We start from the raw sequence: 14,202 nt of genomic DNA on the forward strand, positions 1-14,202 counted from the left end.
GAAAATACCTGCACAAGGAACTGGGCTGTATTGGAACATTTTAGAGCCAAATAGAAGCTTAGACAGGATGCCAGTTCAAGCCTCCCAGGATCCACGGGAATGCAAGACCCACAGCACGTCTTGGAACATATCTTCCATCAGAGCAACCACATCCCTCCCAGTGGCTTGGGAGCGGCCTGCAGAGGACACAGCTGTCACCCCGGGTCTCTGTTTGTGTTCCCTGGATAAGGGCTGAGAAACATTTCTCAGGCACCAAGATATTCTCCCAGAAGGTGGCAAAAAGTAGAGTCCAGCAATGAAAAGACTCAGATCCTGTTACCAGCCCCAAATAGACTTTGGTCCAGGTGACGAAGCTGTCGATCCTATTTATTCCCCTGTGGCCCTTACTGCTCCCCCGTGTAAGGACCACCAGAGCTGGTGGGGAAGCCCTTGCCAGGCCCCTCTTAAATATTATCTGTTTAATTGTTAATATCTGCTGTAATAATTCCTAAACTTTCCATCAAATATTTCCAGCAGCTCTCATCCTTGCCAAAAATCTCTCCTTTTACTGTCAGTGATGAAATCAGCAGCAGTTTCAAGGGCACAGAGTTAAGATAATGCTGAGAACCAAGATTATAATATTCTACACACTTCTAATTTGGCCTGGTTCACCAGCTCTCTGGGGTAGAAAATACAACAATAGCTAATAGCAGAAACAGAACTAATTACTTATTTCAGAATAGGTGATGGCACAGCCTGTGAGTCATTTCCTTGCTGAACCCATTTTTTTTTCCTCATCAGATTTGCTCATGGAGTAATTATCTTGAAGACAAGAGTAGACAGAGAGGTTTTTTTCCCAGAACAAATTTAAAGAGACATTAATGTCTTGTACAACCACGTCCCAGATGATTCACTGATGACCTGTTACAAGCGTTTACATAACGCAGTTTGTACCACCACAGCTAACAAACTACATCATGACGTAGGAAAAGAAAAACAATAGAGAATATTTATTGACATAGCATGTGCATTGTATAATATCTTAATACAGCAAAGGTTTGCATTTATTTTCCCAAATGTGTTGTCATTTTGAGCAGTTAAAAATATTATAAAAACTTTTTTTGAAGTTTGCTGTAGTCTTTAAAAAGTTAAAAACATTAAAGAATCATCAAGGCTACCTCTGGAGGTTTTTAACCTAAATACTATCTCACCCTCAGAGCGAAAGGCTGGTGCAACAGGGACTCAAATATACTTCCAAATCCTTTGAGATTAGTGTGCAATTTTAAGCTTTCAATTTAACAATATTCTTTCCCCCCCTCCCCCCATTCATTCTTTAATCCAGGAATTTGTAGATGGAAGTATCTGCAATATTCTGTGCTGTAAAATTAGTAGCAGTTGACTAAATTTCTACAAAGATAGCAAACATAAACAGAAGGTATTTGAAAAAATTTATTGGCTAGAATGTGTAGGTACATGCAAAAAATGGAGCCAACATTTAAATGCTTCAAGTCTGAGATTTTTTGTTGCTTTTTTTTTTGGTTGCTTTATTTTTCTTTCCAATGGGGAACAGCCTTTACAGGAATCCAAACAAAATGCCAGGTTTGAGAACCTTTCAGGTGAAAGAAACGCCCTTTACTTACTACACTCTTGGTGAGCCAGTCTGCTGGGAGGTTCATGCTGCTGAGCCTTTTGGCCAGGACACGGATCTGTTGCTTCCCGAGGACTCTACACGAGCACAAGCGTAACCCCTGTGATTTAGGGCAGAGATTGTAGATCAGGGTCAAAACCCCCTGCCTGCTAGTGGTCCCTGCAAGAACCAGAGCCCTTTCACAGCCCTTTCCTTGGTGCTGTGGGCTGGGAAGAACAGCCGCCCCTTTAACAGCAAAAGGAGATTGTTCATATAAATTGTGATTTTTGCATCTTAATTTATACTGTTGTGCTATTACCAGCTGCCTCCTCTTTCTTACGATAAGTCTCTCTGCTACCTCACAGCCATTTCATGTGATACTTTTCACACTTTCTTTATCCCTTGCATACCACCTCCGTTTTCCTGGTCTTCCGTACCATCTACTTCTCTTGCTCTCTCTTTCTGTATTAATTGCTGTTTGCTGCCAGGTCACCCTTATCAGCAGAACAGGAGGAACTCCCCAGCTGCTTCTCTCCTCCACATGCAGATTAATTATTTTTTTACTTAAGCCATATTCTGTGCTGGCTCATGCTCCATACAGACTCATAAATCTGTAAAATTTGGATGGTAAATACTAACCGCGTCAAAGAGTTTCTTTAAGCCATTTTTAAAGCATCAGGTACCCTATACCTCATGTGACAGAAATAATTTTGCTACCTAACATTGTGTTTTTCTTTTGTTAAGATAATACAAACTTAGACTTAATTTTTCACATTGCAGATAATCCCCTTGATTTCCATGGTATGTCTCAGAGCCCCAGATTAAACGCATGCACAAATGCCTTGCAGAAACTGGGCTGGGTGTGTTAACACTTTGTACGTGAGGTTTCTCTTTGACCCGGGAAAAACTTACTCGTTAACTTTACAACTTCCCAGTAGCTCCCTAGCAGAAACGGGATTTGACTGAGTTTGATTTTTCCTAAAGCCAGGATTATAGTTAAAGAAAAAGATCTGCTATAGCAACTTTTACAGAAAAGCATTAGTACTGATGAAAACAAATGATGTACAGCCTGGTACTTGAAAGAGGGAAAAATCCTTTGGGGAAACATTACAAGGACTTTGTCCCCTTCTGGGCTGGGAACCTGGCCTTGATGCCAGTGTCCTAGACCACAGCAGATCTGATCTACTAAGAACACCCCCTCCTCGCATTTTCTCACTAATAACTAGATACTAATTGCAGGGGTTTTTTTTAAAGAAATCTGAGATGATCACGGCTTAGAAATTCTTGTCCCATTTGCAGTGGCTGGTACCAAGAGCTCTCCAGGACATTGGGGGCTGTGTGTAAGCACTCGTTTTATGAACTATTTCAGAAGTCCCTGTAATAAGCAGTCACAATGCCTACATAAAGCATTTCCTTCTCCATCAGGCCAAGTGGCAGACTGAAATGTTGCCCAGCAGGAAGATAAAACATGAATAACATTTTGTCGATGTCTTCTTGTGCCTGCATTCCTTTGCCTGAAGGCGCTGACTCAACCAAAACAGCCCATGCTCTACAAGCTCGTATATTTGCATGTGTTTGTGCATGTGTACTCAGACACAAAGGCTTGAATATATTTAGCTTTGATTAATTTTCCTGTTGCTCTGGCCAGCCTCTTTAATCTCTTAGTACCATAAAATGAGGCATTGACCATCTAATATTTATCCTCTGAGGATAAACATTTGTTATCAGCCTGGTATGAGAACTTCAGGTCGTAGCTGAGGTATTTATGGCAGATGATTGTTATAACAAGGCCATTTGAAAGCTGAGATCAACATTTTTAATTTTTACCTTTTTCCTGATTCCCAGACTAATGCAGAAATAGATTCTATTTCTTGTTCCTAAGGAGTATACCTAAATAAGACTCACCAAAACAAGGAACTTACTAATGCACCTTATCTTGATCAGTTTTGGACCCAAAGCAACAATGAGAATAATTGTAACAAAATCCATGGACCTGGGTTGACTTGTACTGGTTTAACGATATGGTACCTTATTTGTCACAGTAACTATGGAAAAAGGCACTTAATTAAACCATTACAGAGCTAACTAAAGAATATTGTAGGCCCATTGCATAGAGCAAGAGTATTAAATACTGGACTGGGGTGATTTAAAATTACGGTCAGTGAAGCCATATGTCTTAACAGAGATGTTAAAAACAATAAAAAATAATAAACCTTAAAATCTTAAACATTAATTTCTAAACTTTAAAAATTATTACTAGTTTTCTGCAATCACACAAAATTAAAAATAAAAAAAAGTTAAGTGTTCCCTGGAAAGGCTGACATTACAGGAAATAGTTTCCTTTAAAGTGAGATCTCTTGCAATTCATGAAATATTGTTAGGGTTATAGTACGGAAGCAAGTCTTAGATTTTTATGCTTTGGCAATAATATTACAATGAAAGTGGCCTGCACATTCGCAGTGTCAGGTTTTATACTTTCAATCATCTACAAAAACGTGGCTTATTAAAAATGATCTTATTTTATCAAAAGATACTACAAGCATATTTTAAAGATACCAGCAAACAAACAGTATTTTAAAATCTTGTTATATTTTTTTTCTTCTGCACAGGAAGAAAATGTATTTTGGTCAACATAAACTTATAGTCAAAAAAATGAAATATTGTTGCATTAGATAATCTTAAAAGTATTGAAACCGAAAGGATATGATTGGAAATACACAGTATCATTTTATGTTATTAGATTAATGTAGCACCATAACCATCCTGTGCACTTCAAAACCTTGATATAAAATAAAAGATATAGACTTGTGTAGCAAACAACAACAATTTTTAAAAAGGTGTTTTGTTTTTAAAGGTGTGTAAAAGTCAAGCTCACTTTGTGTTTTCATTAAATATATGGTTCAGCAAACATATTGAACCAAATTATTTGCTAACTACTGCTGCTACCTAACAAGATATTTGTTCTAATGTACAGGATAGTTCTTCTACCATTCAGAAGGTGGTGTAATTTAGTTCGGCGAGCCTTTTAGTTTAACCCTGTAACTCATGTTACGGTGAAGTCTGAATATGACATGATTAAAACTACCCATTTTGCAAAACCGTATAAAGCCAAACTAAAATATTGCTTTCTGACTCCCAGTCAATACATACTATCCTATGAAGCTGAACTCGTATAAAAGTAATTTATAAAAACTGCAAAACTGGTTAGCACCCAAAAAAAATCTGTCATCTGTGAAGCTCTAAATGATTGTCAAATAGCCACTTCAAAAGTTAGTGACTTCTCCCAATGGTAAAGCTAAACATTTGACTAGAAACTAAACCTACAGCTCTCCAAATACTAACTGGAATGCAAATGCCTGTGTTTAAGACTTCTGTAGATTCTCAAAGAAGATTTAAAGGCATTAAATTATGTCCTGATGTTTCTTCTTCTTCCAGACATGGAATCTTCTACATTCATTAATTTCTTTTTGCTGTTTTTACCGGTTTTACATGTGAAACTTGCCTTTAAGGTCTAATCCCCAGTTACAGAAATTTGGGATTTCCATGGAAGTGTTCCTGCAGCAACCAGAGCAGGAAGTTTTCCAAACTAACAAGCACGAACTAGGCTGCTGCTTCTCAACATGGAGCTGTGGTCTTCAGAGAATGGCAAAAATAATGTCTTGGTCTCATGCAGTTCTCTAGATCATTCTGCACGTAATGTGCTGTATGCACAACTTGCATTTGAAGAATTGGAACAGAACCCTGAGAAAAGTGAATCCATTGGAAAAATAGATATTGTGTAATAATACCAGTTTGAGATGTTTCAATCCTTCCCTTGGGGAAAAAAAAAAAGACAAACAGGTGTAGTGATATTTTTCTGATGTGAATTATTTGAATATATCGAAATTGCAAACATAAATTAGTTTGAGATTTTAAGTGCATATCTAGGGTTGATTACAATTAGAATTATTTTGTTTGACAATTCTACCCATCCCCCAGCAACTCAGCGTTCCTCAAGTCACCATAACATTACTTGTGAGCTTTGAGTTCAAAACCATCCTGACGTGGAGTGATGTTCTTCCAGTAACTGCTGCAGCAGACTTTCACTCTATGGTAATACGGGTGCTAAGCGAGTCAGGTTCAGCTCTCTTCAGCCTTGTGTGCAATTCTCATCATTCCCATGTATCCAGAAGCAAATCTGGGCATATTTGAGAGGAGTAATTCTGACTGCTACATTGTAATCCTGCTGTTCACCATTGACATCCACCCACTGATGGCCTGAGTAAACAGCGATGATCTTGCGTCTCCACTTCTTTTTGTTCGGCTCCTTAAGGCGGAGATAGATGCCAGATCCAGTGGAGCCGGGCTCAGCATCACAGTACTGATAAAAGAGATCATTGGACTCATCAGAAATGCTGCAAAACCTGTAGACCAGCTGCCCAGATCGATCATTGTCAAAACCTGAGAAGTGGATCATGCTCCCAGGCATCATTTTGATTGTTGGGCTGATTCCCAGCTCCATGTATTTCCTTTTGTGGGGACGCTTGAGCTCAAGAACAGCATAATCATAATCCAGGGCAATATCCCCGGAGACACCCTTCAACCAGCCTTTTGGGATGTGGGTACTCTTCACCCTGGTCCACTGGAAGGAAGGCTTGCCATCTGAGGTCCCCTGCTTCCTCCCAGATCTCCTCTGCTTTCTCCCACCACCTTTGGATTGTCGCTTTAGTTCTGTGGCAACTTCGGGATCCTCCTGGGCCGCAGGAACTTCTCTCCTACTTCTTTTAGCACCTTTGCGTTTCCTGCCGTCGCCCCTGGATTTTGTCTTCATCAGGCCCACCCTCAATCTTTTGCTACCCTTAACATAATCCTTGCCATTGTGCAGACAGTGGGCAGCTGTTAGCGCGTGCTTGGGGGAAATGAGAACGCCACTACAGCCTGTGGAGATCTTCACGGCTGTGTTGAACGGAAAGGTGGTCATAAACCGCTTGTCGTAGATGCTGAACCTACTGTCCGTTCCATAGATCTGCCTCTTCTTTCTCGAAGACCTTTGTGTGGTTGTGTTTCCAGCTGGGTCAAGCACTACTCCGAGGACACTCACTTCAGTCAGGGTCCGTGTACCGTTTTCAAAAACAGTCTCATAGGATAAGAGGTCCTTCAAGTCAGACGGGCTTGGCATCGGCAATTTTCTTTGACATTCAATTCCACATACGCTGTTCAGCTCTAATTCGGTTTTTGCTTCAAATTTAGGGCTGTCGAGGGAGAAAGTTCTTTCACTCACAATCTGGGGAATCTTCTTTAAGTGCCAAGTAAAATCTTGTTCAGTTTCTGTTCCATTAGTGAGACCCAATATAGGTATGAAAAATATGAATAGTAGTAACACGTGCTCCATTTTACCTCTTTTTTTTTTCTAGAACAAGAAAGAGAGATTTGAAAATACGCGTTGGAAACACACACAGTTATCTTAGTGTCTTCAAAGTATAATCATGCAATATTAGCACTGACATCAGTGGAACAGAATTTAACAGTCTGCTTAATATAGAAATGCCTCAGATAGTCTCTGTATTGCCTCTGATGCTTCCGGCGGTCTCTAGCATGATGGGTGCAGACGAGTCAGTCAGCATCCATGCTGAGCTACCTACGGGAAGGCGGAAACAGCCAAGTTTTACCTGCTTTTCCCTCAGTGGGGCAGTAGCCCGAGTCATTCCACTCTGTACAATACCCTGCTTTTATTTATCCCATAGGAATGCAGTTATGGTTTAAGCTTCTACTTCTTTATAGCTACTGGTTGTAGCCAGAATATGGTTGAAAACCACCAATGTATTAAAAAGTCACATTCAAAACTTGATGTCGAGGCAGAGATGGGCAGATAGACTACACTCGTGAGACTTGGGATCCCTTAGGAAACCAGACCAATCGTGGTCCTTCATGTAATGGCCAAAAAGCAGCAGCTTTAAGTGACCTAAAAGTCACCAATGTTTCTGCATTACCCACCCAGCTAAGACCTGTGAATCTGCCTGCTGTGGAAAATGGCACCTTGCTAATTGCTCTCCTAAGGAACCAACTAAGAAAGATCTCCTTTCCCCTTTCAAAGTTTATGTTGTCTGGATGTGACAGATGGAGCAACCTGGGCACCTAAACAAGGTGGCAAGTCCCATGTTAAATACTTTCAGCTCATGCTGCTCTGAAAGAGGTGGGTCTCCTGCAGATCCTGTGTTGTATCTCCCTGTGTGCCACAGCCACCAAAACCTCATTCATTTCCTATGTGTGGGTGTCTGAATCCCCTTCAGAATGTCAGAGAATTTCAAAACCCATGGCTGGAGGGGACAGGTGAGTGAGGAAAGCAGTAGGTTGCTGGTCTAGAGGAGTCTCCTGTTTATATACATGCAGGAAAGCTCAGCCAAGTAGGAGGGACAAGTCTGCTGACTCATCACATGCCGTTTTCCTGCAGGATCCCACAAAGGCTGCAGGAACTGCGCTGCCTGTGCCTTATGGTCACATGTGGAAAGCCCCACCTAGATGGGGTGAGGCACCACACAAAGAGCTAATACTTTAAATGGGAAAGACAAAAAGCAGTATTATTCCCATCTGTAGCTGGGAAACATTTAGAAAGAATGCAAAATTGTTAGAAGTCTGTGGCAGTGCCAGAAACTGAACCCACAAGTCTTGATTCTGAGCTCAAAATATTACTGAAAAGACCATTTTTCTCCTTTGGCAGCATTGGTATCAGTGGCATTAACCAACTACTGGCTGCTGCCACTGGGAAAGCTGTGCTCTGTTCTCATATCCTTCATACCAATTACACAGAAAACTCAGCTGTGCAGAAAGAAAGGGCCTATGATTAAACTTTAAAAGCTAAGCAATTCAGGGATATGTATGTGGTTAAGCTCTCTGGTTTACATCGTAATGGCAGTGTAAACCAGGGCAAAGATAACTGCTTTCCTTTTCTTGAGCTTAGTTTAGAATGAGTGCCACTATCCAGTGAAACAGCCTGGTTACAGGCTAGCCAAAAGAGGAGTATGTGTGCAACACAGAAAAATAAGTGGTAACATCACTTTAAAAGCTGTATAATGGACCAATGACTCCTATAGTTTCAGGCATCCTCACCACATAGGCATATTCCTTCTCTATAAGAGGTAACAATTACCACTATTTAGCTAACTAAGCAGCACGGTTCAAACACAGCTTGTTGCTTCTGACGCCAAATTCAGAGAGTGGTTTTGTTTTAGCATCACTTTCGATGCTTTTCACCTTTGCATGGAACACCAACTTTGACCCAGAGTTTACTTACTAGGATATACATAAAACACATAGGCAGTATAAAGATATTTGCCCTGGCTTTAAAGGAACTAACTTGCATTTTGAAGACGTGTGGACTTTCTTAAGACATCTGGGATTACATGACTCACAGGCCTAAACTCTGGGGTGTATGTGGTCATACTAAAAGATTTCTGAAGGTTTTGAAAGCACAGCAGAGTCATCCCAGGTGCAAGATTTTGCAGAGAGACACCAGTTGACCATAACAGTCTAGGTTATTGGTATAGCAGAAATGCACATATTTAAACATTAACTTTTATATACAAAGTTACTCTCAAAGTTTTGTTTTGGTTATTGCTCAATTATTACTAAATTTGAAGAGGAATGATAATTTTACGTATCTACAAGTAAATGATAAGGTGTCAAAATAAAGAAATACTATGATGATAACATAAGAATAGCTTTCCTGGACTGACCAAAGGTCCACATCGCCTCAAATCCTGTTTCTGACACTGGCCAAGTGTGGATACCTAGGGTAGAGCAACCATATGTGTCCCTTTTAGTCTCTTAGCTTACAATCAGTTGCACCTCATGGACTTCAAGCCAGAGGTAGTTTCTGTAGTGTAAGGAAACTTCAGTGGATTTCTCTTCCATAGTTGCCCAGTCTTCCCTAGAACCCGTATAAAATTTTGTATCCACAATGTTCTGTCTCAAGGAGTTCCACAGCTTAACTACATGCTGTATGAGGAAGCCTCTCCTTTTCTTTATTTTCAGCCTGTCACAAAATAGCATGGTTTGATGATAAATAATGTGATATTAATGCAGAAAAGTTTATTTTAATTTGCTTTGCCCTAATATAGCTGTCGAACAGACACAAGGAATTAAGAAACCCAGTTCTTCTGTCAGGCTCAGGAATGCCTTTTCTATGTTCTTTCCTAGAATGCGCCTCCCTTTCTCAGCCTTTCCTCTCGGTCTGGGTATTTGATGTTTCTCTCTAACTAAATTTTGTGAGCCCCAAGGAAAGTTCATTCACTAACTGCTAGTTCATACAGAAAGTCTTAGAGGTGCCTGGGTTGATGTCATTCCACTGTGATGGCTGTCCCAGCTGGACCTATAACTGTCTGCTTTATAGAGAGACTTTCTGCAAGCAAATGGGTGGAGTACTATAGATCCCTTCCGCCACTCTTTAAAAAGAGAAAACCCCAAAACACACAACACTCAATAGATGCATTGGAGCCTCCCATTTGAAATACTGCACTCGAGTGCTCACTACTTACAAAGGCAGTCTTGGAAGCCAAGATTTTCATCATTTATAATGAACCACTTGTTGCTTGTAATGAACTGACTACACTTCAGTAGAACTGGAAGAATTCCAAGCTGAGGAACTCAATGAAAATGGCAATTCTCATTACAGACCAGAGCAGTGGTCCTACTAGGCAGCATTGTCATTTACAGCCATGCGCTTCAGCTCTGTTTACTAACCCGATCTCTACTATTTAAGCACAGGCAACATCAGAGGTTGCCATGGTCCAGTACAGGTTGCCAGCAAGAGGGGAACACAGGGGTTCCTCTTGGCAGACGATGGGGATGCAAATGTATAGACAGCTGCAAAGACACCTTTGCAGGGTGAGTGAAGGGGAGGGAGAATACAGCCTCCAGAGGAAGGAGGAAAGGCCCTGGGAAGGCTACAAGCTGGACACAAGAAAAAACTCTCAACAACTTACACTTTCTGCCACGCTGTTCTCCACTCTTCCTCCAAACCCCAAGCTGCTCTGCCCTCTCCTTTCCTTTGCTCCTTTCCCATACAAATTTTGGGTTGTATTTTGGCTTACAGTAATTAGAAGCCTTGAGTCAGCTCTGTCTTTACAGTATGATGAAGTGCTTCAAAGGAGACAAAAGAAGATGGAAACTAGAAAGTGAGAGAGGGATCCTCAGCTCCACGAAAATGTTGAAATTCTTAGTCCAGTTTCCAAACCCAGCTGATAATGGTGAGGACTCCCTGTTTGGTGGCATTCCAGCTGCCAGGCATATCTATACAATTGAAAGTATTTTCAGTTCTTCTCACTTCTTGCTTCCAACATCAAATCCTTCTGCATTCATAGGACAAAACCCACCCACTTTTCAGGATATCCTTCAAATATTTGTCAGTATAACCTTACTCCAGGAGAATGCATCTCAAATGCTCGGGGGAAGGCTGGTAGTCAAGCAGAACTAGAGTATGTTTTTCTTCAGGGTACCCCAGAGTGAATTTACATGTCAGTGTAGTTCAGACAGAAGAAAATTTGTGTCCAGCTACCTGGCAGCATTTTATCTTGGTCTGTTCAGCGCAGCCTCGCTCTGGGGGTTCTTTCTTACTGTAGGAAAGTCAGCACATTTCAAACTAAGCTTACATAATTTTAAATGCAATTTTCAGACCATAAAATATTAGAGGCTGCTACACTAACCAGCTCTTTTAACTGCTTTTGGCCTTACTCTTGAAATGGCCTGAAAGTTGCAATTCACAGTTCTACTCTGACAAAGCAAAATAGAGAACAAATTTTGGAAATCCCACGCTCCCCGGAAAAAAACATTACCCTAGCCTTATCCGCCGCTGCGCCCTTCACTCCTCCAGCTCTATATATGGGTGCATCGATTTCGTCCTCCACTCCAACTTACGGAGAAAACCCCACCGGCTCTTACAAAATTTAGGCAGCTTCAGTAGGCTTAAGAAGAACTAATTTTACACGGCAGGTGTGATAGTTCACTTCTGAAATCACACCCGCAGCGGGAAATAAAGAAGCGGGGGGGATATGAACGGCCGCGGGGACAGGGGCTCCGTCTCCGACAAGGCTTTTCCCTCCCCGGCCGCGGGGCGGCGCGCCCGCACAGCCGGCGGCCCGGCGAGCGCCCTAGGCCCGGCTTAACCCTCTGCCTTCGGAACCCCCCGGTGCCGGGCCGGCCCCACGGTAGTCCCCGCTCCTTCTAAACCTCATCTCCCCGCCCCTTCGGGCCGGGGGGAGGTGGCGGGGGTGGGGGGGGAAGGGTCGCGTCCCAGCCGCTGCTCCGCCGCTGAGGGGCTGCGGGGGTCGAGCCCTGCCAAGGCGGGACACCCGGCCCCGGGCAGCGGCCCCCGGGAGGAGAGCGGGCGGGCAGCGGCCGGCAACCGGCCGGAGGAACGGCGGGGCTTTGCTGGGATGGCCCTTTCCCGCTGCCCGCTCCGCTTCTGCCGGCCGCTCCTATGCAGTGGCGTGTTGAAGCCCAGGGTTTTCCCGGAGGAAGGCGAGGGTTGGGAGAGGAAGGCTTTAACAGCTCTTTAGCCATCCCCGGTCCTGCTTTCCGCGGGAGGCTCTGCTTTTCCGCGTCTGATCCAAAGGAGTCCCCTTTCTCTACAGCCTGCAAGTTAAATACCTTGGCACGGCTTTTTTTGCCATTCCAAGATAAATCTGCTTCCAGCAGTGACGAATCTGGATGAAATTAGTGTCAATTCCAGAAGAGCGCGGGGATGGTAGCGCGAATGCTGAGGGGATGAATCAGAATTAAAGGAGAGGTTGTTTTGAAGGGTGAAGAGGCTCCTTGAGTCCTCCCCGCGGAAGACACAGCACAGAGAAAAAACCCTGAAAACCCAATAAATATACCCTTTGCTTCTATCCCCGTTAGCATTCTTGTGAAACCAGCTTCAAATTTTTTTTTAAAAAAAAAGGACCAAAGAAAACTGTCAGCTTTTAGTCCTATCAAAAATATATCCATCAGGCTAAAGGGGCAGGAGCTTTATACAAAACCCTTCAGCTACCAAGCCTAAGGTACTGACATCGCTCAGCCTCATCATATTTTTTCAAACGGCCCGTGTGGGAAGAACGACATCGCAAATAAAGAAGAGATCGCCTCACGGACGTTACCTCGGACTGCCCCGTCCCCGGGCAGCCCCCCTCAGCCCCCGGCCCCAGCTCCCAGCCTGCCCGCCCAGCGCTGCCCGGACCAGGACCCTCGGGCAGCCTCTCCCCGCCGGCGGCCGGCGTCGGGAAGGGTTTATTTCATACCTGGCAGCCGGCAGGACGAAGGGAGGGGAAGGCGGTCACAGCCCCGGGGCGCAGGCTCCCCGCTCCGCTCCGCGCCGCCCGCCCGCCCGCCGCCCAGCGCCCGCGGCTACTGAGGACGGGGCGGGGGGAGCGGCCAGGTCTTCCCAGGCGGGGGAGGGGATGGAAGGAGGGGGGGAAAAGAAAAAAAAAGGAGGGGAGAAGGGGAGGGCCGAGGGGAGCGGAGGCAGCTCCCGGTGTCTCCGCGGATGGGAAGCGAAGAAGGGGCTCTGCCTACGGGGCGGGGAGGCGCGGCGCCCCGGGAGAGGCTTCCACTCGGCGCCGGGCGGAGAGCCGGGGTGACCCGCGCCGAGATGGGGCGGGAGAGGCTGCCGGGCCGGGGGGGGGGGGAGGCGGAGACAAGAGGGGAGGCGGAGGGACCCCGTCCCGGGGGGAATGGCGGGAGGGCGCCGCACCGTCCGCGCCGCGCCACCTGCCTGGGGCCGGGGCGGCCGGGCACGGGGGAGGGCCGCTCCGCCCTGGGGCTCCGTCCCGCCGGAGGGCTCCCGGGGAAGGCGAGGAGTGGCTGCCGGCTCCGCAGGAGGCTCCTCGGGACGGGATGGGGCTTGCGGCTGCGGGGAGTGGCGTTCCCCCGAGCCGTGGCCTGCCCGCGCCTCCCTGCCCTCGCCCCTCAGGGGCGCCCCGGCCCCGCTCCTCAGGGACGCCCCGCTCCTCAGGGGTGCCCCGCTCCTCAGGGCTCTCCTGGCCCCGCTCCTCAGGGGTGCCCCTCTCCTCAGGGGTGCCCCGCTCCTCAGGGACCCTCCTGGCCTTGCTCCTCAGGGGTGCCCTTTTCCTCCCGGCCGAGCTCCTCAGGGCCTCAGAGACCAGGTGAGAAGCACCTCCCTCCTTTTCTCATCACTCTTCATCCCTCTCTTTCTGCCTTCCCCTTCCCTCGGTGTCCCTTTTGTCTCCTGTCCCAAGGCAGAAGGCTTTGGGTGGTGGTTTTTTCTCCGTGGATCAGCCCCGTGCACTACTACCCCAAAGCTTTCCACTGCTACATAGATGCGCAAGGCGAAAAGCTGGTTCTCTAAGCACTTTTGCAAGTGCTTAACATAAGGAGTTTCAATGAGCTAATCTGCTGAAAACTTGGCTCACGCTTAGATGAGGGCCCAATGGTTTGCCAAAACCGGCAGGAAATTTGTGGCATTGCTAGAGATCAGACTGAGATCTCCAGAGTGCTGTTTTGTTGTCTTAATCATAGGCATATCCTTCCTTTAAAAGACTTAACTTCTGAAATTTAGTGGAACCAATTATATAAATAGGTTAGAAATAAGGCTTTGGCCAGCAACTGCACCCTGCAGTTTCATT

At 45.0% G+C, this 14,202-nt stretch overlaps 1 protein-coding gene across 1 annotated transcript; it reads right to left on the reverse strand.

Moving 5' to 3' along the window:
- Positions 1 to 962: 962 nt before the first annotated feature.
- Positions 963 to 13,336, reverse strand: PRSS35 (serine protease 35). Its single transcript, XM_064447710.1, has 2 exons — positions 12,859 to 13,336; positions 963 to 7,223 (listed from the first exon to the last, which is right to left on the reverse strand). Exon 2 carries the CDS (start codon positions 6,975 to 6,977, stop codon positions 5,736 to 5,738), a length of 1,242 nt encoding a protein of 413 aa, XP_064303780.1. The 5' UTR covers positions 6,978 to 7,223; positions 12,859 to 13,336; the 3' UTR covers positions 963 to 5,735.
- Positions 13,337 to 14,202: the final 866 nt, after the last annotated feature.

This window comes from Phalacrocorax carbo, chromosome 3, assembly GCF_963921805.1.
Source record: "Phalacrocorax carbo chromosome 3, bPhaCar2.1, whole genome shotgun sequence".
NCBI lineage: Eukaryota > Metazoa > Chordata > Aves > Suliformes > Phalacrocoracidae > Phalacrocorax > Phalacrocorax carbo.

Excerpts from the sequence above, each read along its gene's own strand:
- PRSS35 (XM_064447710.1), bottom strand. The coding sequence starts at position 6,977 with ATGGAGCACGTGTTACTACTATTCATATTTTTCATACCTATATTGGGT.